At 49.8% G+C, this 25,487-nt stretch overlaps 1 protein-coding gene across 1 annotated transcript in view; it reads left to right on the top strand.

Annotated features, from left to right (window-relative positions):
• agpat3 (1-acylglycerol-3-phosphate O-acyltransferase 3) overlaps positions 1-25,487 on the top strand; it is a 93,664-nt gene that overhangs the window by 62,926 nt on the left and 5,251 nt on the right. Inside the window, exons 5-8 of the mRNA XM_068041307.1 lie at positions 8,215-8,368; positions 8,878-8,980; positions 11,109-11,184; positions 12,448-12,646. Of these exons, the coding sequence (XP_067897408.1) occupies positions 8,215-8,368; positions 8,878-8,980; positions 11,109-11,184; positions 12,448-12,646 (532 nt within the window). The remainder of the gene's footprint in view (positions 1-8,214; positions 8,369-8,877; positions 8,981-11,108; positions 11,185-12,447; positions 12,647-25,487) is intronic.

Raw genomic sequence — 25,487 nt, 5'->3', positions numbered from 1 at the left:
TGATTGGCACCCCACATACAAACATTCACTCCCTCCACCACTGACACACAGTGGCAGCAGTGTGTACCATCTACAAGATGCACTGCAGCAACTCAGCAAGGCTCCTTCGACAGCACCTTCCAAACCCACAACCTCTACCACCCAGAAGGACAAGGACAGCAGACGCATGGGAACACCACCACCTGCAAGTTCCCCTCCAAGCCACACACCATTCGGACTTAGAAACATAGAAAAATAGGAGAAGGAGTAGGCCATTCGGCCCTTTGAGCCTGCACCGCCATTCAATACAATCATGGCTGATCATCCAAACTGAGTACCTGTTCCCGCTTTCTCCCTGTATGCCTTGATTCCTTTAGCCCTAAGAACTATATCCAACTCTTTCTTGAATATATTAAACGATTTGGCCTCAACTGCTTTCTGTGGTAGAGAATTCCACAGGTTCACCACTCTCTGGGTGAAGAAATCTCTCCTCATCTCAGTGTTAAATGGCTCACCCCTTATCCTTAGACTGTGACCCCTGGTCCTGGACTCCGCCATCGGGAACATCCTTCCTGCATCTAGTCTGTCCAGTCCTGTTTGAATTTTATATGTTTCTATGAGATCCCCTCTCATTCTTCTGAACTCTAGTAAATACAAGCCTAATGGACCCAATCTCTTTTCATACGTGAGTCCTGCCATCCCAGGAATCAGTCTGGTGAACTCCCTCCATAGCAAGAACATCCTCAGATAAGGAGACCAAAACTGCACACAATACTCCAGATGTGGTCTCACCAAGGCCTTGTATAATTGCAGCAAGACATCCTTGCTCCTGTATTCGAATCCTCTCGCTATGAAGGTCAACATACCATTTGCCTTCTTAACTGCCTGCTGCACCTGCATGCTTACTTTCAGCGACTGGTGCATAAGGGCACCCAGGTCTCACTGCACCTCTCCCTTTCCCAATCTATCACCGTGCAAATAATCTGCCTTCCTGTTTTTGCCACCAAAGTGAATGACCTCACATTTATCCACATTATATTGCATCTGCCATGTATTTGCCCACTCACTCAACCTGTCCAAATCACACTGAAGCTTCTCTTCTTCCTCACAGCTCACACTCCCACCCAGCTTTGTGTCGTCTGCAAACTTGGATATATTACATTTAATTCTCTCGTTTATATCATTAATATATATTGTGAATAGCTGGGGTGCTCGCACTGATCCCTGCGGTACCCCACTAGTCACTGCCTGCCGCTCTGAAAAAGATCCGTTTATTCCTAATCTTTGTTTCCTGTCTGCCAGCCAGTTCTCTATCCATGTCAGTACCTTACCCCCAATCCCATTATATTTAATTTTGCACGCGAATCTCTTATGTGGGACCTTATCGAAAGCCTTCTGAAAGTCCAAATACACCGCATCCACTGGTTCTTCCTTATCTATTCTGCTAGTTACATCCTCAAAAAATTCCAGTAGATTTGTCAAACATCATTTCCCTTTCGTAAATCCATGTTGACTTTGTCTGATCCTGTTATTGCTTTCTGCTATTACATCTTTTATAATGAACTTTATAAGGGGGAGGGTGAACAGCCAGAGGTTGTGGTACACATCGGTACCAATGATATCGGCAGGAAGAGTGACGAGGTCCTGCAGGGGGAGTTCAGGGAGTTAGGTAGAAAGTTAAAAGACAGGGCCTCTCGGGTTGTAATCTCGGGATTACTCCCTGTGCCACGTGCCAGTGAGGCTAGAAATAGGAAGATAGTGCAGCTAAACACGTGGCTGAACAGCTGGTGTAGAAGGGAGGGTTTCAGATATCTGGACCATTGGGAGCTCTTCAGGGACAGATGGGACCTGTACAAGAAGGACGGGTTGCATCTGAACTGGAGGGGCACAAATATCCTGGCTGCGAGGATTGCTAGCGTCACTCGGGAGGGTTTAAACAAGTGTGGCAGGGGGGTGGGAACCAGAGCAGCAGGACAGCAAGTGAAATAAATGAGGGGGAACTAGTAAATAAGGCCAGTAAGAGGAAGAGCTGGCAGGGAGATGTTGCAGAGCACAGCGGGACTGGTGGTCTGAAGTGCGTTTGTTTCAATGCGAGAAGTATAACAGGTAAGGCAGATGAACTTAGAGTTTGGATTAGTACTTGGAAATATGATGTTGTTGCTGTTACAGAGACTTGGTTGAGGGAAGGACAAGATTGGCAGCTAAATGTTCCAGGATTGAGAAGCTTCAGGCAGGATAGAGGGGCATGTAAAAGGGGTGGGGGTGTTGAATTACTGGTTAAGGAGAATATCACAGCTGTACTGCGGGAGGACACCTCAGAGGGGTCATGCAGCGAGGCAATATGGGTGGAGCTCAGGAATAGGAAAGGTGCAGTCACGATGTTGGGGGTTTACTACAGGCCTCCCAACAGCCAGCGGGAGGTAGAGGAGCAGATATGTAGACAGATTTTGGTAAGATGTAAAGATTAACAGGGTTGTAGTGGTGGGTGATTTTAACTTCCCCTATATTGACTGGGACTCACTTAGTGCTAGGGGCTTGGATGGGGTAGAATTTGTAAGGAGCATCCAGGAGGGCTTCTTGAAACAATATGTAGATAGTCCAACTAGGGATGGGGCCGTACTGGACCTGGTATTGGGGAATGAGCCCGGCCAAGTGGTCGACGTTTCAATAGGGGAGCATTTCGGGAACAGTGACCATAATTCCGTAAGTTTTAAGGTACTTGTGGATAAGGATAAGAGTAGTCCTCGGGTGAAGGTGATAAATTGGGGGAAGGCTAATTATAACAATATTAGGCAGGAACTGAAGAATTTAGATTGGGGACGGCTGTTTAAGGGTAAATCAACATCCGACATGTGGGAGTCTTTCAAACGTCAGTTGATTAGAATCCAGGACCAGCATGTTTCTGTGAGGAAGGATAAGTTTGGCAAGTTTCGGGAATCTTGGATAACGCGGGATATTGTGAGCCGAGTCAAAAAGAAAAAGGAAGCATTCGTAAGGGCTGGAAGGCTAGGAACAGATGAATCCCTTGAGGAATATAAAGACAGTAGGAAGGAACTTAAGCAAGGAGTCAGGAGGGCTAAAAGGGGTCATGGAAAGTCATTGGCAAACAGGATTAAGGAAAATCCCAAGGCTTTTTATACGTATATAAAGAGCAAGAGGGTAACTAGGGAAAGGGTTGGCCCACTCAAGGACAGAGAAGGGAATCTACGTGTGGAGCCAGAGGAAATGGGCGAGATGCTAAATGAGTACTTTGCATCAGTATTCACCAAAGAGAAGGACATGGTGGATGATGAGTCCAGGGAAGGGTGTGTAGGTAGTCTCAGTCATCTCATTATCAAAAGGGAGGAGATGTTGGGTGTCTTGCAAAGCATTAAGGTAGATAAGTCCCCAGGGCCTGATGGGATCTACCCCAGAATACTGAGGGAGGCAAGGGAAGAAATTGCTGGGGCCTTGACAGAAATCTTTGCATCCTCATTGGCTGCAGGTGAGGTCCCAGAGGACTGGAGAATAGCCAATGTTGTTCCTTTGTTTAAGAAGGGTAGCAAGGATAATCCAGGAAATTATAGGCCGGTGAGCCTTACGTCAGTGGTAGGGAAATTATTAGAGAGGATTCTTCGGGACAGGATTTACTCCCATTTGGAAACAAACGAACTTATTCGCGAGTGACAGCATGGTTTTGTGAAGGGGAGGTCATGTCTCACTAATTTGATTGAGTTTTTTGAGGAAGTGACAAAGATGATTGATGAAGGAAGGGCAGTGGATGTTATCTATATGGACTTCAGTAAAGCCTTTGACAAGGTCCCTCATGGCAGACTGGTACAAAAGGTGAAGTCACACGGGATCAGAGGTGAGCTGGCAAGATGGATACAGAACTAGCTCAGTCACAGAAGACAGAAGGTAGCAGTGGATGGAGGGATGTGACTAGTGGTGTTCTGCAGGGATCAGTGCTTGGACCTTTGTTGTTTGTAGTATATATAAACGATTTGGAGGAAAATGTAGCTGGTCTGATTAGTCAGTTTGCGGATGACACAAAGGTTGGAGGAGTTGTGGATAGTGTTGAGGATTGTCCGAGGATACAGCAGGATATAGATCGGTTGGAGACTTGGGCGGAGAAATGGCAGATGGCGTTTAATCCGGACAAATGTGAGGTAATGCATTTTGGAAGGTCTAATGCAGGTGGGAAGTATACAGTAAATGGCAGAACCCTTAGGAGTATTGACAGGCAGAGAGATCTGGGCGTACAGGTCCACAGGTCACTGAAAGTGGCAACGCAGGTGGATAAGGTAGTCAAGAAGGCATACAGCATGCTTGCCTTCATCGGTCGGGGCATCGAGTATAAAAATTGGCAAGTCATGCTGCAGCTGTAAAGAACTTTAGTTAGGCCACACTTAGAATATTGCGTGCAATTCTGGTCGCCACACTACCAGAAGGACGTGGAGGCTTTGGAGAGGGTACAGAGGAGGTTTACCAGGATGTTGCCTGGTCTGGAGGGCATTAGCTATGAGGAGAGGTTGGATAAACTCGGATTGTTTTCACTGGAACGGTGGAGGGGCGACATGATAGAGGTTTACAAAGTTATGAGTGGCATGGACAGAGTGGATAGTCAGAAACTTTTTCCCAGGGTGGAAGAGTCAGTTACTAGGGGACATAGGTTTAAGGTGAGAGGGGCAAAGTTTAGAGGGGATGTGCGAGGCAAGTTCTTTACACAGAGGGTGGTGAGTGCCTGGAAATTGCTGCCGGGGGAGGTGGTGGAAGCAGGTACGACAGCGACGTTTAAGAGGCATCTTGACAAATATATGAATAGGAAGGGAATAGAGGGATACGGTCTCCGGAAGTGCAGAAGGTTTTAGTTTAGGCAGGCATCAAGATCGGCGCAGGCTTGGAGGGCCGAATGGCCTGTTCCTGTGCTGTACTGTTCTTTGTTCTTTGACTGTAGCATTTTCCCCATTACTGATGTCAGGCTAACCGGTCGAGAATTCCTTGTTTTCTCTCTACCTCCTTTTCTAAATAGTGGGGTTACATTAGCTACCCTCCAATCCGTTGGAACTGTTCCAGAGTCTATAGAATTTGTAAAATGATCAGCAATGCATCTACTATTTCTAGGGACACTTCCTTAAGTAATCTGGGATGTAGACCATCAGGCCCTGGGGATTTATCGGCCTTCAATCCCATCAATCTCCCCAACACCATTTCCCTACTAATACTGATTTCATACAGTTGTTCTTTCTCACTAGACCCTATGTTCCCCAACACTTCTGGGAGGTGATTTGTGTCCTGCTTTGTGAAGACAGAACTGAAGTATATACTTAATTGGTCTGCCATTTCTTTGTTCCCCATTATAATTTCCCCTGCATCTGACTGTAAGGGACCCACATTTGTCATCACTCATCTTTTTCTCTTCACATATCTATAGAAACTTTTACAGTCAGTTTTTATGTTCTCTGAAAGCTTACTCTCATACTCTATTTACCCCTTCTTAATCAATCCCTTTGTCCTCCTTTGCTGAATTCTAAACTGCTCCCAATCCTCTGGTTTGCTGTTTGTTCTGGCCATTTTATATTTCTCATCCTTGGATCTAATACTATCCCTAATTTCTTCTGTAAGCCACGGTTGAGCCACCTTCCTGTTTTATTTTTGTGCCAGACAGGAATGAACAATTGTTGTAATTTATCCATGCGCTCTCTAAATACTAGCCATTGCCACTGTCAACCCTTTAAGTAACATTCCCCAATCTATCATAGCCAACTCGCGCCTCATACCTTCATAGTTTCCTTTATTTAGATTCACGACCCTAGTCTCTGAATCAACACTCTCACTCTCCATCTTAATGAAGAATTCTATCATGTTATGGTTGCTCTTCCCCAAGGGACCCCGCACAACAAGATTGTTAACTAATCCTTTCTCATTACACAATACCCAGTCTAGGATGGCCTGTTCTCTAGCTGGTTCCTCAATATATTGGTCTAAAAAACCATTACATACTCACTCCAGGAAATCCTCCTCTACAGTATTATTGCTAATTTGGTTTGCCGAATCTATATGTAGATTGAAGTCGCCCATAATTACAGTTGCACCCTTATTGCACGTGTCTCTGATTTCCTGTTTATTGCCATCCTCTACATTACCACTGTTGTTTGGGGGTCTATATACAACCCCCACCAACGTTTTCTGCCCCTTGTTTCTTAGCTCTACCCATACAGATTCCACATCAGGATTCTCTGAGCTAATATCCTTCCTCACTATTATTTTGATTTCCTCTTTTACTAACAACGCTACTCCACCACCTTTCCCTTTTTGCCTGTCCTTCCTAAATATTGAATACCCTTGGATGTTCAGTTCCTATCCTTGGTCACCCTGCAGCCATGTCTCTGTAATCGCAACTCTATCATATTCATTTACATCTATTTGCGTGGTTAATTCGCCTACCTTATTGCAAATACTCCACACATTGAGACATAATGCCTTTAGGCTTGTCTTCTTAACATTCTTAGTGCAAAATAATGCTAAGATGACTGTGGCCCTTTTTGTTTCTTGCCCTTGATTTCTATGCCTTCCACTTTTGCCTTTTTGTTTCCTGTCTTTCGTTTCTATCCTTGTTTCCTCCTCCTCAGGCTCCCTGCTCAGATTCCCATGCCCCTGCCATTCTAGTTTAAATCCTCCCCAACAGCACTAGCAAACGCCCCCGCGAGGACGTCGGTTCCGGTCCTGCCTGGGTGTAAACTATCCCACTTGTACAGGTCCCACCTTCCCCAGAACCAGTCCTGATGTCCCAAGAACCTAAATCCCTCCCTCCTGCACCATTTCTCCAGCCACTGATTCCTGTTCCTATACTCACCAACACGTGGCACAGGAAGTAACCCTGAGATTACTACCTTTGAGGTCCTGCTTTTTAATTTAGTGCCTAACTCCATAAATTCATCTTGGAATGAATCTCCCATCACTCTGGCTTTCCCAGTCTTTTTCCTCCCCTGCTGTGCAGCAGAGCCATCCGTGGTGCCACGAACTTGGCTGTTGCTGCTTTCCACTGGGAGGCCATTTCCCCGCTCCCCCCCCCCCCCAAATAATATCAAAAGCGGTATATCTGTCTGAGAGAGGGATGGCCACAGGGGACTCCTGCACTACCTGCCTGTGGCGGCTACTCCGCTGGTGGTCACCCCATCTCTTTTCTGCCTGTGCAGCCATTACCTGCGATGTGACCACCTCACTAAACCTGCTATCCACGACATCCTCAGCATCACAGATACTCCACAGTGAATCCACCTGCAGCTCCAGCTCTGTAATGTGGGTAGCCAGTAGCTGCAGCTGGATACACTTCCTGTACACATGGTCGTCAGGGACACTGGAAGCGTCCCTGATTTCCCACATAGTGCAGGAGGGGCATATCATGGGGCTGAGCTCTCCTGTCATGACTTACCTTTAGATTACTTAGTTACTCCCTTTAATTAAAAAATACTAATTACACTAGGGGCCTTGTTCTACTCCAAACACTACCCACTACAATCTAAAGTCCTTTATAAATTACACTAATTTAAAAAAACCCACTTTATTAGTACTCACTTTATCACTTATGCGGTCGGTGTTGATGTTTTTTCAAAATAAAACTTTCCCCTTAGTGCATTTAAATAGCTTTAAAAAACATAACAGCTGTTACTGACCTAACCAATCACCTTGCAGATTTCCCGTGATGTCCCTAAGTTGTTTTCCCCTCTTTTTCGAATCTCAGCGCGGCAGGGAGGGCGAGTGGGAGAGAGAGAGTGGCAGAGAGGGAGAGAGAGATTGCCGCCTATGTATGGAACTATATCGCCGTTCCTTCACTGTCTCTGGGTCAAAATCCTGGAACTCCCTCCCTAACAGCACTGTGGGTGTACCTACCCCACATGGACTGCAGTGGTTCAAGAAGGCAGCTCACCACCACCTTCTCAAGGGCAATTAGGGATGGGCAATAAATGTTGGCCTAACCAGTGGTGCCCACATCCCACGAATGAATCAAAAAAAATGTGGCAGTGGGATTAGTTTTGGATTGATATAAGGAGAGGATGTGGCAGTGGCATTAGTGAAGAGCCTGATTGGCAGAGCAGCCTTATTCTGTACTAGAAATTTCTATGGTTTCTATTGAGGTGGGATTAACTATCCCCAGTCAGTGTCCGTGGGACCCCCATCCCAGGGGCAGTTGGTGCCTTGATTACAGGTCAGTTATGAGAAGACCCTTTATTTGTGACACACTTCCTATTTCAGTTCCTGTTGTACTGTGAGGGCACACGGTTTACGGAGAAGAAGCATCGTATCAGTATGGAGGTTGCTGAATCGAAGGGTTTGCCGAAGTTGAAATATCACCTGTTACCGAGGACCAAAGGGTTTACCACCACAGTGCAGTATCTCAGGGGAACAGGTGAGCTAGGCCACCCACTGACACAGTTTGTAACCCCACATCAGATTGTTTCTTCCATTGATGAGCTTGTGTGTGGCTGAGTCCAGGAGCCCATCTCGCCCCTTGGCAAAGTCGGGCACTTCCAGTTTCAAGTTGAACTGGGATTTCGTGTCTGTCTTTGACCTCGGCTCTGTTGGCTTTGCAGTCTCTGAAATACTGCAGTGGCTGGAGTTCGATTGCGTTCGAAGTGTTTGATATTGGGTCTTCGTACATCCCCGGGCTGCCAACCCACTGATGTACTTGACACTCGGGATCATTAAGCAGCTGTGTCTGCCTCTCTCTTTGACCCTTGGCCCAACAGACCCTTTCCTCAGACTAGTGCTCTAGCTGTTAAGGGTGTTACATGCCGAGGGATGGGTAGCTGTTTGTAAGCTGCCTTGACCTGTGCTGTGCCAGCCAGCCCTGATGCCAGCTGCAGCATGACTGCTGCTCCATGAAGCCCATCATTACATCCCTGCTTTGTGTTTCAGTTACTGCTGTCTACGACGTGACGTTAAACTTCCGAGACAACAAGAACCCGACACTACTGAGTATACTATACGGCAAGCAGTACCACGCAGACATGTGTGTCAGGTGAGGAACAGGCAGGGAGTGGCAACACAAACACCTCATCTGCCCGCCACCAATACCTGAAGCTCAGAGATTTCCCAACTTAAATGTGTCTTGCAGATGACAGACAGGAATGAGATGCGAATTTGTTTACACCGTGAGATCTTGTGCTCTCATTTCGCTGCCCGAAAGGGTGGTGGAAGCAGATTCAATAGTAACTTTCAAAAGGGAATTGGATAAATACTTGAAGGGGAAAAAATTTGCAAGGATGTGGAGAAAAGATCAGGGAGAGTGGGATTAGTTGAGTAGCTCTTTCAAAGAGCCGGTACAGGCTGAATGGGTCAAAAGGCCGCCTCCTGTGCTGAATAGTTCTAACACCTAAAGCTCTTGGGTGTGTGTGAGGGAACAGGTTGTGGCCGTCCTGTGAACATCTCATCTTCCTTTCCATTTTTGTGCTTCCCTGTGGAATTCTGTGCAGTCAGACCTTGTCTCCTCGCCTGGTCCGAAATCTTGACTGGGGGTAGGGCAGTTGTCCACGGGTCTGGCATCACCAGCCTTATTCTCTACCTACAATTGGAAGGCAAGGAGAAACACAAGAAAATGCCTGCTCAGAGCTGCCTGTCTTGTGGCCCTGTCCATTCTGCCTCTTGCTGTCTAGCTGAGTAAATCAGTCAGTGTGCACTCTCATATGTTGTGGTGTGCCACTTAAAATCCTTACATAGAAACATAGAAAATAGGAGCAGGAGTAGGGCATTTGGCCCTTCGGGCCTGCTCCGCCATTCAAAAAAGATCATGGCTGATCGTCTAATTCAGTACACTGTTCCCACTTTCTCCCCATATCCCTTGATCCCTTTGGCATGAAGAAATATATCTATACCCCGTATCCTCAGACTGTGACCCCTGGTTCTGGACTCCCCAGCCATTGGGAACATCCTCCCTGTATCTAGCCTGTCTAGTCCTGTTAGAATTTTATAGGTTTCTGTGAGATCCCCGCTCATTCTTCTAAACTCTATTGAATATAGGCCTCGTCAACCCAATCTCTCCACATACGTCAATCCTGCCATCCCAGCAACCAGCCCAGTAAATCTTCTTTGCACTCCCTCCATGGCAAGAACATCCTTCCTCAGATAAGGAGACCAAAATTGCACATAATACTCCAGATGTGGTCTCACCAAGGCCCTGTATAACTGCAGTAAGACATCCTTGCTCCTGTACTCAAATCCTCTTGCAATGAAGGCCAACATACCATTCGCCTTCCTAATTGCTTGCTTTCAGCGACTGGTGTACAAGGACACCTAGGTCTCGTTGCACCTCCCCCTTTCCCAATCTATCACCATTCAGATAATAATCTGTCTTTCTGTTTTTACAACCAAAGTGGATAACCTCCCATTTATACACATTATACTGCATCTGACATGCATTTACCCACTCACTCAACTTGTCCAAATCACATTGGAGCCTCTTTGCATCCTCCTCACAGCTCACATTCCCCCCTTCCCCCCCCCCCGGCTTTGTGTCGTCTGCAAACTTGGAAATGTTACATTTAGTTCCCTCACCCAACTGATTAATATATATTGTGAATAGCTGGGGCCCAAGCACTGATCCCTGCGGTACCCCACTAGTCACTGCCTGCCACCCAGAAAAAGACCCATTTATTCCTACTCTCTGTTTCCTGTCTGTCAACCAATTCTCAAGCCATGCCAGTATATTACCCCCAATCCCATGTGCTTTAATTTTGCACACTAACCTCTTATGTGGGACTTTATCAAAAGCCTTCTGAAAATCCAAATACACCACATCCACTGGTTCTCCCTTATCTATTCCACTAGTTACATCCTCAAAAAGCTCCAGTAGATTTGTTAAGCATGATTTCCCTATTGTAAACCCATGCTGACTTTGTCCAATCCCGTTTATGCTTTCCAAAGAGTGGGCCTTCTGAGGAGCATTTTTTATTCAATGAAGAGAATGTGGGTACCTGTTTGCCTGGGGGTGTGTCAATGTCATTCTATGGGTGCGTCTGTGTCTGTCTGCGCCTGAGCATGTTCATGTATGTGAGCGAGCATATGTATCCAGTTCAAATGCACAGTTAATTACTTCAGTCAGGGCAACGTTCCAGGCAGCTTTCCGATAGATATTGTGGTTTGTTTGACAGGAGGTTTCCTCTAGAAGATATTCCTGAAGATGAGAAGGAATGTGCAGCATGGCTCCATAGACTGTACCAGGAAAAGGTAATGACTGATCTCGGGCTTGGTTTCCCCTTCCTTGTGCATCTTGAGATGAGGTGAAGATACTGCTTGGGAGAAATGTCAGTTATGGAATGTGATTGAGGCTTTATTTAGGGTCAGTTTTTAACATCTTCATTCCTGACTCTCTCTGGGTACGGGTTCCACACACACTGACTCTCACTGGGATACGGGTTCCACACACACTGACTCTCACTGGGGTACGGGTTCCACACACACTGACTCTCACTGGGGTACGGATTCCACACACACTGACTCTCACTGGGGTACGGGTTCCACACACACTGACTCTCCCTGGGGTACGGGTCCCTCACACACTGACTCTCCCTGGGGTACGGGTCCCACACACACTGACTCTCACTGGGGTACGGGTCCCACACACACTGACTCTCACTGGGGTACGGGTTCCACGCACACTGACTCTCACTGGGGTACGGGTTCCACGCACACTGACTCTCACTGAGGTACGGGTCAGTCTAACAGGTATGTTCAGTGGTGCTGAGTTTGTATTGAACAGTTAATACAGTGGGACAAGTGTCACTGTATAAGTGGGGTTTGTTGCTCCTCTGCGTCATTGCCTATTGCAAGTGTCCTGTGTGCAGTCAGTGCAAGGTGACAGTGTCAGCTGTTGTTTTAAATGGTTCCAATTTCAGTCCAATCTCCTCACTGATGAATGTGAGCCCCTGACTCTGAACACTTCACTCTCCGAGTCTATATCAGGCACTGACACCTGTGAACATGGTGGATTTCACTGAACTCGTCTTTCATATGGTTCCTTGTCTGAGAATTTATTCCTGGCCGTCCCATTGGGGCAGAGAACAGAAATGAGAAGTGGGTCCCTCTGAGCCCCTCCTCCCCCTCAGAGATCAGCTCTCTCTGCCTCACACATACACACTGAGGTAATCCTCAGTCCCCTTTTTCAATGCCAATTGTTGGGTGTTGTTCCTACCTGGGACTGCCTGGGCAATGAGGTGATATTGCTGTTCGGGCCCTGGCTCCCTGACAACCCCGCAGCTGGGGAAACTGCCATCGCTCCCTTTCTCACCACTGTTTGTTGCTCTAAGGTGAAGTATGGCGGCACTCTATCCTTACGTTATTTCTTTGCTTTTAAATTTTTCGGACTGCGATTTACCTCCACGGTGTAAAGATGGAGCGGCACCAGGCGTGGACCTACCCTGACCTGAGCTCACCCAGCTCTCTGAGGCAACAACTTATTGATTGGGAATGTATCTCTCTCCATTTCCGTAGGATGCACTGCAGGAACAATACGCCAAGGATGGCACATTCCCTGGGCAACCTATCCATCCTCGACGTCGACCATGGGCCTTTCTTAACTGGTTTTTCTGGGTGATTGTACTCCTGACTCCGCTCTTCAACTTCATGTTCGGCGTGTTTCTCAGTGGCTCCCTGGTCCTCATCTGTTCATTCCTGCTGTTTGTCGGAGCAGGTAACATTTATAATAAAAACAGATAATGCTGGAAATACTCAGCTGGTCTCAAAGCATCGGTAGAGAGAGAAACAGAGTTAACATTTCGGCTATCGTTTCTCTCTCCACCGATGGTGCCTGACCTGCTGAGTATTTCTGTTTTTGTTTCAGATTTCCAGCATCTGCAGTATTTTGCTCAGGTTTATGGGATACAGTGCAGTATTGGTAATTTCACTGAACTAGTAATCCAGAAGCCCAGGCCTTGGGACACAGGTTCAAATCTGACGATGGCAGCTGGTGGAATTTATATTCAATTAATTTTTAAAAATCTAGAATTGAGAGCTGTTCTCAGTAATGGTGCCATGAAACTATCATCGATTGTTGTAAAAACCCATCTGGTTCACTAATGTCCTTTAGGGAAGGAAATCTGCTGTCCTTACCTGGTCTGGCCTACATGTGACTCCAGACCCACAGCAATGTGGTTAACTCTTGCATGCCCTCTGAAATGACCCAGCAAGGGCAATCAGGGATGGGCAACAAATGCTGGCCTTGCCAGCGTCGCCCAATTCCCATGAAAGAATTTTTTTAAAAAGTAGAAACTTCTCCACCAATCCTGTCAATGTTAATGAGACCTAGAGGTCTTCAATGATAACTGCCCGTAGCTCGTCAAAGGCAACCAGCCTTCTAATGACAAGAGCAAGGTGGGTTTTATACCAGGGAGCACACAATGTGAACTGCTGGGGTGCTATACTGGTTAATACAGAATTACAAAATTGTTACAGCACAGAAGGAGGCCATTAGGCCTGTCATATCTGTGCCAGCTCTCCGAAAGAGCAGTTCACCTAGTGTCACTTCCCTGCCTTCTCCCTGTGGCCCTGCACATTCTTTCTTTTCAGATAATAATACAATTCCCTCTTGAAATCCTCGATTGAATCTACCTCCACCGCACTCTCAGGCAGTGCATTCCAGATCCTAAACACTCACTGAACCTGCCTCCACCACACTCTCAGGCAGTGCATTCCAGATCCTAAACACTCATTGAACCTGCCTCCACCACACTCTCAGACAGTGCATTCCAGATCCTAAACACTCACTGAACCTGCCTCCACCACATTCTCAGGCGGTGCATTCCAGATCCTAAACACTCACTGCATTAAAAAAAAGGTTTTCCTCATGCCTTCTCTGGTTCTTTTGCCAATCATTTTAAATCTGTGCCCTCTGGTTCTCAACCCATCCACCAATGGGAACAGTTACTCCCTATCTACTCTGCCTAGACCGTTCATGATTTTGAACACGTCTATCAAATCTCCTTTCCACCTTCTCTCAGGAGAACAGCCCCAGCTTCTCCAATCTAATCTATCCACTTAACTGAAATCTCTCATCCTGGAACCATTCTTGTGAATCTTTCCTGCACCCTCTCTAATGCCTTCACGTCCTTCCTAAAGTGTGGTGCCCAGAATTGAACCCAGTACTCCAGTTGAGGTGAACCAATGTTTTATAAAGGTTCATCATAACCTCCATGTTTTTGTACTCTATGCCGCTATTTATAAAGTGCAGGATCCCGTATGGTTTATTAACTGCTTTCTCAACCTGCCCTGCCACCTTCAACAATTTGTGCATGTATTCCACCAGGAACCTCTGCTCTTGCACATCCTTTAGAATTGTACACTTTATTATATATTGTCTTTCCTCATTCTTCCTACCAACATGTATCACTTCACACTTCTCTGCATTAAATTTCATCTGCCACTTGTCTGTCCATTCCACCAGCCTGGCTCTGTCCTCTCGAAGTCTGTCACTATCCTCCTCACAGTTCACAATACTTCCAAATTTTGTCTCATCTGCGAATTTTGAAATTGTAACCTGCACACCCAAGTCTTGGTCATTAATATAGATCAAGAAAAGCAGGGATCCTAATACCAGTCCCTGGGAAACCCTCCTATATACCTTCCTCCAGTCCGAAAAACAACCGTTCACCATGACTCTGTTTCCTGTCACTCAGTCAACTTTGTATCTGTGTGCTGCTGTCCCTTTTATTCCACTGTCTTTAACTTTGCTGACAAGCCTGTTATGTGGCACTTTGGAAATCCACAAGCAGCACACCAACTGCATTTCAGCCATGATCCTATTGAATGGCGGAGCAGGCTTGATGGGCTGAATGGCCTACTCCTGCTGCTATGTTCCTATTACTCTCATCAACTCTGTTACCTTGTCAAAAAACTCAAATCAAATTAGTTAAACACGATTTGCCCTTAATATATTTGTGCTGGCTTTTCTCAATTAATGCACAGTTATCCAAGTAACTGTTAATTTTGTCCTGAATTATCATTTCTAAAAGCTTCCCCACCACCGAGGTTAAACTGTCTGTCTGGCCTGTAGTTGCTGGGCTTATCTTTATACCCTTTTTTGAAGAAGGCTGGAACATTTGCAGTTCTCCAGTCCTCTGGCACCACCCCCGAGTCTAAGGAATGGCCAGTGTCTCTGCAGTTTCAGCCCTTACTTCCCTCTGTATCCTCACATGCATCTCATCCTGTCGTGGTGACTTATCAATTTTTAGCCCATTCAGTGTCTTAACTACCTCTTCTTACACTATGACTTTGGCAGCATCATCTTCCTTGGTAAAGACAGATGTAAAGTATTGATTTAATACCTCAGCTATACCCCCTGCCTTCATGTGTAAATGCCCTGTTTGGTCCCTAATTGGCCCCACTTATCTTATTATTTAGATGCCTATAGAAGACTTTTGGATTCCCTTTTATGTTAGTTGCCAGTCTCTTTTCTCTCTCTCTCTTTGTTTATTTATTTAGAGATACAACACTGAAACAGGCCCTTCGGCCCACCGAGTCTGTGCCGACCAACAACCACCCATTTATTCTGACCCTACAGTAATCCCATATTCCCCATCACCTCCCTACACTAGGGACCATTTATAATGGCCAATTTACCTATCACCTGCAAGTCTTTTGGCTGTGGGAGGAAACCGGAGCACCCGGCAGGAACCCACGCAGACACAGGGAGAGCTTGCAAACTCCGCACAGGCAGTACCCAGAATTGAACCCCGGGTCCCGAGAGCTGTGAGGCTGCGGTGCTAACCACTGCGCTTCTGATTTATTCTTTCACTTCCCCACTGAACCTAATATCGTCAACCTGGTTCTCACTTGCATTATCCACCTGAGATGTGTCATAGGCACCCTTTTTCAGCTTCATCTTACTCACTATCTCTTTCATCATCCTGGGAGCTCTGGATTTGTTTGCCCTACCTTTCCCCTTCATGGGAATGTACCTCATAAGAATATAAGAACTAGGAGCAGGAGTAGGCAATTCAGCCCCTCGAGCCTGCTCCGCCATTCAATACAATCACGCTGATCTCATCTCGGCCTCAATTCCACTTCCCTGCCGTTCTCCATAACCCTTCAACCCTTTACTAATTAAAATCTGTCTATCTCCTCAAATTTACTCAATGTCCCGGCATCCACCGCACTCTGAGTAATGAATTCCACAGACTCATAACGCTTTGAGAGAAGTAATTTCTCATCTCTTTCTCTTCCTCTCTATTTCTCTTCCTCTCTATTTCTCGCCCTCTCTCTTTCTCTTCCTCTCTCTTTCTCTCTTCCTCTCTCTTTCTCGCCCTCTCTATTTCTCGCCCTCTCTATTTCGCCTCGCCCTCTCATTCTATTCTTCGCCCTCTCTATTCTCGCCCTCTCTTTCTCGCTCCTCTTCTCTTTCTCGCCCTCTCTCTTTCTCGCCCTCTCTCTTCTCGCCCTCTCCTCTTTCTCGCCCTCTCTCTTTCTCGCCCTCTCTCTTTCTCGCCCTCTCTCTTTCTCCTCTCTCTTTCTCGCCCTCTCTCTTTCTCGCCCTCTCTCTTTCTCGCCCCTCTCTCTTCTCGCCCTCTCTCTTTCTCGCCCTCTCTCTTTCTCGCCCTCTCTCTTTCTCGCCCTCTCTCTTTCTCGCCCTCTCTCTTTCTTCGCCCCTCTCTCTTTCTCGCCCTCTCTCTTTCTCGCCCCTCTCTCTTTCTCGCCCTCTCTCTTTCTCGCCCCCTCTCTTTCTCGCCCCCTCTCTTTCTCGCCCCCTCTCTTTCTCGCCCCCTCTCTTTCTCGCCCCCTCTCTTTCTCGCCCCCTCTCTCTCTTCTCGCCCCCTCTCTTTCTCGCCCCCTCTCTTTCTCGCCCCCTCTCTTTCTCGCCCCCTCTCTTCTCTCTTCTCTCTGCCCCCTCTCTTTCTCGCCCCCTCTCTTTCTCGCCCCCTCTCTTTCTCGCCCCCTCTCTTTCTCGCCCCCTCTCTTTCTCGCCCCCTCTCTTTCTCGCCCCCTCTCTTTCTCGCCCCCTCTCTTTCTCGCCCCCTCTCTTTCTCGCCCCTCTCTTCTCGCCCCCTCTCTTTCTCGCCCCCTCTCTTTCTCGCCCCCTCTCTTTCTCGCCCCCTCTCTTTCTCGCCCCCCCTCTCTTTCTCGCCCCCTCTCTTTCTCGCCCCCCTCTCTTTCTCGCCCCTCTCTTTCTCGCCCCTCTCTCTTCTCGCCCCCTCTCTTTCTCGCCCCCTCTCTTTCTCGCCCCCTCTCTTCTCGCCCCCTCTCTTTCTCGCCCCCTCTCTCTTTCTCGGCCCCCTCTCTTTCTCGCCCCCTCTCTTCTCGCCCCCTCTCTTTCTCGCCCCCTCTCTTTCTCGCCCCCTCTTTCTCGCCCCTCTCTTCTCGCCCCTCTCTTTCTCGCCCCCTCTCTTCTCGCCCCCTCTCTTTCTCGCCCCCTCTCTTTCTCGCCCCCTCTCTTTCTCGCCCCCTCTCTTTCTCGCCCCCTCTCTCTTCTCGCCCCCTCTCTTTCCTCGCCCCCTCTCTTTCTCGCCCCCTCTCTTTCTCGCCCCCTCTCTTTCTCGCCCCTCTCTTTCTCGCCCCCTCTCTTTCTCGCCCCCTCTCTTCTCGCCCCCTCTCTTTCTCGCCCCCTCTCTTTCTCGCCCCCTCTCTTTCTCGCCCCCTCTCTTTCTCGCCCCCTCTCTTTCTCGCCCCCTCTCTTTCTCGCCCCCTCTCTTTCTCGCCCCTCTCTTTCTCGCCCCTCTCTTTCTCGCCCCCTCTCTTTCTCGCCCCCTCTCTTTCTCGCCCCCTCTCTTTCTCGCCCCCTCTCTTTCTCGCCCCCTCTCTTTCTCGCCCCCTCTCTTTCTCGCCCCCTCTCTTTCTCGCCCCTCTCTTCTCGCCCCCTCTCTTTCTCGCCCCTCTCTTTCTCGCCCCCTCTCTTTCTCGCCCCCTCTCTTTCTCGCCCCCTCTCTTTCTCGCCCCCTCTCTTTCTCCGCCCCCTCTCTTTCTCGCCCCCTCTCTTTCTCGCCCCCCTCTCTTCTCCTCGCCCCCTCTCTTTCTCGCCCCCTCTCTTTCTCGCCCCCCTCTCTTTCTCGCCCCCTCTCTTTCTCGCCCCCTCTCTTCTCGCCCCCTCTCTTTCTCGCCCCCTCTCTCTTCTCGCCCCCTCTCTTTCTCGCCCCCTCTCTTTCTCGCCCCCTCTCTTTCTCGCCCCCTCTCTTTCTCGCCCCCTCTCTTTCTCGCCCCCTCTCTTTCTCGCCCCCTCTCTTTCTCGCCCCCTCTCTTTCTCGCCCCCTCTCTTCTCGCCCCCTCTCTTTCTCGCCCCCTCTCTTTCTCGCCCCCTCTCTTCTCGCCCCCTCTCTTTCTCGCCCCCTCTCTTTCTCGCCCCTCTCTTCTCGCCCCCTCTCTTTCTCGCCCCCTCTCTTTCTCGCCCCCTCTCTTCTCTCTCGCCCCCTCTCTTTCTCGCCCCCTCTCTTTCTCGCCCCCTCTCTTTCTCGCCCCCTCTCTTTCCTCGCCCCCTCTCTTTCTCGCCCCCTCTCTTTTGCTCTCTTTCTCGCCCCCTCTCTTTCTCGCCCTCTCTCTCTTCTCGCCCCCTCTCTTTCTCGCCCCCCTCTCTTTCTCGCCCCCTCTCTTTCTCGCCCCCTCTCTTTCTCGCCCCCTCTCTTTCTCGCCCCCTCTCTTTCTCGCCCCCTCTCTTTCTCGCCCCTCTCTTTCTCGCCCCCTCTCTTTCTCGCCCCCTCTCTTTCTCGCCCCCTCTCTTTCTCGCCCCCTCTCTTTCTCGCCCCCTCTCTTTCTCGCCCCCTCTCTTTCTCGCCCCCTCTCTTTCTCGCCCCCTCTCTTTCTCGCCCCCTCTCTTTCTCGCCCCTCTCTTTCTCGCCCCCTCTCTTCTCGCCCCCTCTCTTTCTCGCCCCCTCTCTTTCTCGCCCCCCTCTCTTTCTCGCCCCCTCTCTTTCTCGCCCCCTCTCTTTCTCGCCCCCTCTCTTTCTCGCCCCCTCTCTTTCTCGCCCCCTCTCTTTCTCGCCCCCCTCTCTTTCTCGCCCCCTCTCTTTCTCGCCCCCCTCTCTTCTCTCGCCCCCTCTCTTTCTCGCCCCTCTCTTCTCGCCCCCTCTCTTTCTCGCCCCCTCTCTTCTCTCCGCCCCCCTCTCTTTCTCGCCCCCTCTCTTTCTCGCCCCCTCTCTTTCTCGCCCCCTATCTCTTTCTTCGCCCCCTCTCTTCTTCGCCCCCTCTCTTTCTCGCCCCCTCTCTTTCTCGCCCCCTCTCTTTCTCGCCCCCTCTCTGCTCGCCACCTCTCTTTCTCGCGCCCCCCCTCTCTTTCTCGCCCCCTCTCTTTCTCGCCCCCTCTCTTTCTCGCCCCCTCTCTTTCTCGCCCCCTCTCTTTCTCGCCCCCTCTCTTTCTCGCCCCCTCTCTTTCTCGCCCCCTCTCTTTCTCGCCCCCTCTCTTTCTCGCCCCCTCTCTTTCTCGCCCCCTCTCTTTCTCGCCCCCTCTCTTTCTCGCCCCCTCTCTTTCTCGCCCCCTCTCTTTCTCGCCCCCTCTCTTTCTCGCCCCCTCTCTTTCTCGCCCCCTCTCTTTCTCGCCCCCTCTCTTTCTCGCCCCCTCTCTTTCTCGCCCCCTCTCTTTCTCGCCCCCTCTCTTTCTCGCCCCCTCTCTTTCTCGCCCCCTCTCTTTCTCGCCCCCTCTCTTTCTCGCCCCCTCTCTTTCTCGCCCCCTCTCTTTCTCGCCCCCTCTCTTTCTCGCCCCCTCTCTTTCTCGCCCCCTCTCTTTCTCGCCCCCTCTCTTTCTCGCCCCCTCTCTTTCTCGCCCCCTCTCTTTCTCGCCCCCTCTCTTTCTCGCCCCCTCTCTTTCTCGCCCCCTCTCTTTCTCGCCCCCTCTCTTTCTCGCCCCCTCTCTTTCTCGCCCCCTCTCTTTCTCGCCCCCTCTCTTTCTCGCCCCCTCTCTTTCTCGCCCCCTCTCTTTCTCGCCCCCTCTCTTTCTCGCCCCCTCTCTTTCTCGCCCCCTCTCTTTCTCGCCCCCTCTCTTTCTCGCCCCCTCTCTTTCTCGCCCCCTCTCTTTCTCGCCCCCTCTCTTTCTCGCCCCCTCTCTTTCTCGCCCCCTCTCTTTCTCGCCCCCTCTCTTTCTCGCCCCCTCTCTTTCTCGCCCCCTCTCTTTCTCGCCCCCTCTCTTTCTCGCCCCCTCTCTTTCTCGCCCCCTCTCTTTCTCGCCCCCTCTCTTTCTCGCCCCCTCTCTTTCTCGCCCCCTCTCTTTCTCGCCCCCTCTCTTTCTCGCCCCCTCTCTTTCTCGCCCCCTCTCTTTCTCGCCCCCTCTCTTTCTCGCCCCCTCTCTTTCTCGCCCCCTCTCTTTCTCGCCCCCTCTCTTTCTCGCCCCCTCTCTTTCTCGCCCCCTCTCTTTCTCGCCCCCTCTCTTTCTCGCCCCCTCTCTTTCTCGCCCCCTCTCTTTCTCGCCCCCTCTCTTTCTCGCCCCCTCTCTTTCTCGCCCCCTCTCTTTCTCGCCCCCTCTCTTTCTCGCCCCCTCTCTTTCTCGCCCCCTCTCTTTCTCGCCCCCTCTCTTTCTCGCCCCCTCTCTTTCTCGCCCCCTCTCTTTCTCGCCCCCTCTCTTTCTCGCCCCCTCTCTTTCTCGCCCCCTCTCTTTCTCGCCCCCTCTCTTTCTCGCCCCCTCTCTTTCTCGCCCCCTCTCTTTCTCGCCCCCTCTCTTTCTCGCCCCCTCTCTTTCTCGCCCCCTCTCTTTCTCGCCCCCTCTCTTTCTCGCCCCCTCTCTTTCTCGCCCCCTCTCTTTCTCGCCCCCTCTCTTTCTCGCCCCCTCTCTTTCTCGCCCCCTCTCTTTCTCGCCCCCTCTCTTTCTCGCCCCCTCTCTTTCTCGCCCCCTCTCTTTCTCGCCCCCTCTCTTTCTCGCCCCCTCTCTTTCTCGCCCCCTCTCTTTCTCGCCCCCTCTCTTTCTCGCCCCCTCTCTTTCTCGCCCCCTCTCTTTCTCGCCCCCTCTCTTTCTCGCCCCCTCTCTTTCTCGCCCCCTCTCTTTCTCGCCCCCTCTCTTTCTCGCCCCCTCTCTTTCTCGCCCCCTCTCTTTCTCGCCCCCTCTCTTTCTCGCCCCCTCTCTTTCTCGCCCCCTCTCTTTCTCGCCCCCTCTCTTTCTCGCCCCCTCTCTTTCTCGCCCCCTCTCTTTCTCGCCCCCTCTCTTTCTCGCCCCCTCTCTTTCTCGCCCCCTCTCTTTCTCGCCCCCTCTCTTTCTCGCCCCCTCTCTTTCTCGCCCCCTCTCTTTCTCGCCCCCTCTCTTTCTCGCCCCCTCTCTTTCTCGCCCCCTCTCTTTCCCGCCCCCTCTCTTTCCCGCCCCCTCTCTTTCCCGCCCCCTCTCTTTCCCGCCCCCTCTCTTTCCCGCCCCCTCTCTTTCCCGCCCCCTCTCTTTCCCGCCCCCTCTCTTTCCCGCCCCCTCTCTTTCCCGCCCCCTCTCTTTCCCGCCCCCTCTCTTCCCGCCCCCTCTCTTGCCCGCCCCCTCTCTTGCCCGCCCCCTCTCTTGCCCGCCCCCTCTCTTGCCCGCCCCCTCTCTTGCCCGCCCCCTCTCTTGCCCGCCCCCTCTCTTGCCCGCCCCCTCTCTTGCCCGCCCCCTCTCTTGCCCGCCCCCTCTCTTGCCCGCCCCCTCTCTTGCCCGCCCCCTCTCTTGCCCGCCCCCTCTCTTGCCCGCCCCCTCTCTTGCCCGCCCCCTCTCTTGCCCGCCCCCTCTCTTGCCCGCCCCCTCTCTTGCCCGCCCCCTCTCTTGCCCGCCCCCTCTCTTGCCCGCCCCCTCTCTTGCCCGCCCCCTCTCTTGCCCGCCCCCTCTCTTGCCCGCCCCCTCTCTTGCCCGCCCCCTCTCTTGCCCGCCCCCTCTCTTGCCCGCCCCCTCTCTTGCCCGCCCCCTCTCTTGCCCGCCCCCTCTCTTGCCCGCCCCCTCTCTTGCCCGCCCCCTCTCTTGCCCGCCCCCTCTCTTGCCCGCCCCCTCTCTTGCCCGCCCCCTCTCTTGCCCGCCCCCTCTCTTGCCCGCCCGCCCCCTCTCTTGCCCGCCCGCCCCCGATCTCGCTCTCTCCCGATCTCGCTCTCTGATTAGTAGGTTTGCGGACGACGCATAGTGATGAGGATTGTCAGAGGATCCAGCAGGATATAGATTGGTTGGAGACTTGGGCGGAGAAATGGCAGATGGGGTTTAATCCGGACAAATGTGAGGTAATGCATTTTGGAAGGTCTAATACAGGTGGGAAGTATACAGTAAATGGCAGAACCCTTAGGAGTATTGACAGGCAGAGAGATCTGGGCGTACAGGTCCACAGGTCACTGAAAGTGGCAACGCAGGTGGATAAGGTAGTCAAGAAGGCATACGGCATGCTTTCCTTCATCGGTCGGGGCATCGAGTATAAAAATTGGCAAGTCATGTTGCAGCTGTACAGAACTTTAGTTAGGCCACACTTAGAATATTGTGTGCAATTCTGGTCGCCACACTACCAGAAGGATGTGGAGGCTTTGGAGAGGGTACAGAGGAGGTTTACCAGGATGTTGCCTGGTCTGGAGGGCATTGGCTATGAGGAGAGGTTGGATAAACTTGGATTGTTTTCACTGGAACGACGGAGGTGGAGGGGCGACATGATAGAGGTTTACAAAGTTATGAGCGGCATGGACAGAGTGGATAGTCATAAGCTTTTTCCCAGGGTGGAAGAGTCAGTTACTAGGGGGCATAGGTTTAAGGTGCGAGGGGCAAAGTTTAGAGGGGATGTGCGAGGCAAGTTCTTTACACTGAGGGTGGTGAGTGCCTGGAACTTGTTGCCGGGCGAGGTGGTGGAAGCAGGTACGACAGCGACGTTTGAGAGGCATCTTGACAAATACATGAATAGGATGGGAATAGAGGGATACGGACTCTGGAAGTGCCGAAGGTTTTAGTTTAGACAGGCATCAAGATCGGCGCAGGCTTGGAGGGCTGAATGGCCTGTTCCTGTGCTGTACTGTTCTTTGTTCTTTCCTGAACACCTTGTATCCAGGAATATTTAGTACCCAATCCTGCCTCTTTTTTGAGCCAGGCCTTCGTTATCGCCACAACATCATACTCCCACATGGCTACCTGTGCCTGCAACATCCCAAACTCCGTGTGTTCATGTACGTCCGCTGTATGCCTAATTTAGACCTTATTGAACTCTATCACCATCCTTCCACTATCTCCTGCAAACCCCCGCTTCTTCTCTTGAACATTGTCACTCTTGGTGAAGATTTGGCCTACTCTGATATCCCAGCAATGGAGCTTATCCTCACGCTTGAGCTCAGACTGCCATTGTTAGCAGTGTTGTAACCGAGGTGGGAGGAGTACACTGTCATTTCTAGTTCCACTCCTCCACAGCTCACAACATATATTTTTTTAAATGTTTACCCAGTTTCCAATGCAGTCAATCATACACTCTACTTTTTATCCCAGAATAAAATACACCAGCCAGGTTTCTTTAATAAACAACAAAATTATCAGTTTATTATAAAACAAGACTTAACCAGTAACAAACCAAGCATTAACACACACAGTGAAAAATGCAAGTTCCCCTTTTTAAATTCCCTACACCCAATCACACTCTCACTCTGGAAAAAAATACAGAAATTCTCTCTGCAGAGCTCTGTTCAAAAAAAAAAAGGACAAAAAGAATATTTTGGCCAAATACTTGCTAATTCTTGAAGAAAAAAAAATATGGAAATTGTCCCTTTTTGGTCTGGCATCCTAAATACGTGTAGACGATGGTCAGTGGAATATTCCTAGTGCACTTCTTTTCAGGCGATGTTGAGGCTTTTCAGGAGAAATGCAGCATCAGTTCCTCTATTTCTTGCACTTGAATCTCAGGAAGTTCTCGGAGATGGAAGAGGGTGAGCTGAGGGTGGCGGCTCTCTTGGCTGGTTTTCTCCAACTGTCTTCAAAACAGTTCACATCCCGATGCACTGCCCAAAGCAAAACAAAAAACAATATCTCAAGAGTCAAGCCTCCTCACCCCTATAAATCTTGACCTGTCACTCCTCTTTAAACATCTTCCCCAGGTCACCAAGGTTTCTGTTGTTTATTGCTTAAAGCACATGACTGCCAGCAAGGCTGTTTTTAAACAGCATCAATGTCCTTTCAATGAACTGTCAACAACAAAGCAAAGTCCAGCTTCTATGAAATCTTCAGTCTTCACAATTTAAAGATAAGTCCTCAAAACATATACTTCACGTAAAATATAGAAGCCCTTTCGTAACAGCAGGCTATTTAATTGTGTGGGGAGGAACATCAGTATCACAGCCAGATTCAGACCTTCACACCCCTCGCATCCAAAATCCAGGGGTAGAGATCAACTGCAGTGGCCTGCCTAAGCTCCAAAGACGCTCTGTGCACAGTTCAGCCTGGCAACCAGCAGTGTATTTATTCATTAGGCTACTGGGGAAAGTTACAGGGATTAGGTTTAAATGTATAGGGTTACACCAGTCACCTTGATGCCAGTGTGGAGCTTCTCATAATTGATGTCGATTGGATTCTTGCCATCATCTTCCTTCCCACCTTTGAGGGGACCATAAGCGACTTCATTGTCAAGCATCCTCTACACTTTGGCCTGGATATATTCTTCGAAAGAGGAGGGTGCTGCTAATGTCAATAAATGAGAATTTGGTAGAGAAATTGGATGGGATAAAAGTAGATGAAGAGATGTCCTTGTTTGACGCTGCAGGGTGGTGTTCCTAATTGCCAAGATTGGCAGCGCTCAAAATAGAAATATCACCCAGTCCAGTTGGGGTGCATCCTATTTTACTATACAAGGGTGGAGATTGCGGAGGCTCAGACCACAATTTTCCAGTCCTCCTTGGAGACAGGTGTGGTTCCAGAGGACTGGAATATTTTAAATGTTATACTCCTGTTCAAAAGAAGATGAGAAACAAGGTAACTACAGATCACTTAGCCTAATGTCCATAGTGAGGAAACTTAGATATAATAATTAATTAATTGTTGCTTGGAAAAATTTTGAAATATGGAAAAAAATGAATGTCAGCATGGATTTGGTAAAGGCAAATTGTGTTTGACAAACTTGATTGAGTTCTTTGAAGTAACGTAGAGTATTGAGTGTAGTGCAGGTGACGTGTGTGGATTTTCAAAAGACGTTTGATAAAGTACCACTGAAATAGACTTGTTAGCAAAACTGAAGCTCATGGGATTAGAGACAGTGGCAGCATGGATACAAAATTGGTTAAGGAACAGAAAGTAGAGAGTAGTGGTGAATGGCTATCTTTCAGACTGGAGGGAAGTGTACAGTGGTGTTCCCCAGGGGTCAGAAAGAGCTGTGATCCAATTAATGATCTGGACTTCAGTATACAGGACATAACATCAGAACTGGTGAAAGGTCACAGACCTAAAACATTAGCTCTGTTTCCCTCTCTCTCTCCACAGGTGCTGCCTGACTGCTGAGCATTTCCAGCACTTTCTGTTTTTATTTTCGAAAAACAAGTTTAGCCCCAGTTGTAGTATTGTGTCCAAATCTGGGCAGCACACTTTAGGAAGGATGTGAAATGCTTTGGAGAGGATACGGAAGAGATTTACTAGAATGGTTCCAGGGATGAGGAATTACAGTTAGTTTTAGTTTAGT

This window comes from Heterodontus francisci, chromosome 10 (genome assembly GCF_036365525.1).
Source record: "Heterodontus francisci isolate sHetFra1 chromosome 10, sHetFra1.hap1, whole genome shotgun sequence".
Lineage (NCBI taxonomy): Eukaryota > Metazoa > Chordata > Chondrichthyes > Heterodontiformes > Heterodontidae > Heterodontus > Heterodontus francisci.
The sequence above is the reverse complement of the archived record's forward strand: the minus strand, read 5'-3'. Positions and strand labels throughout refer to the sequence as shown.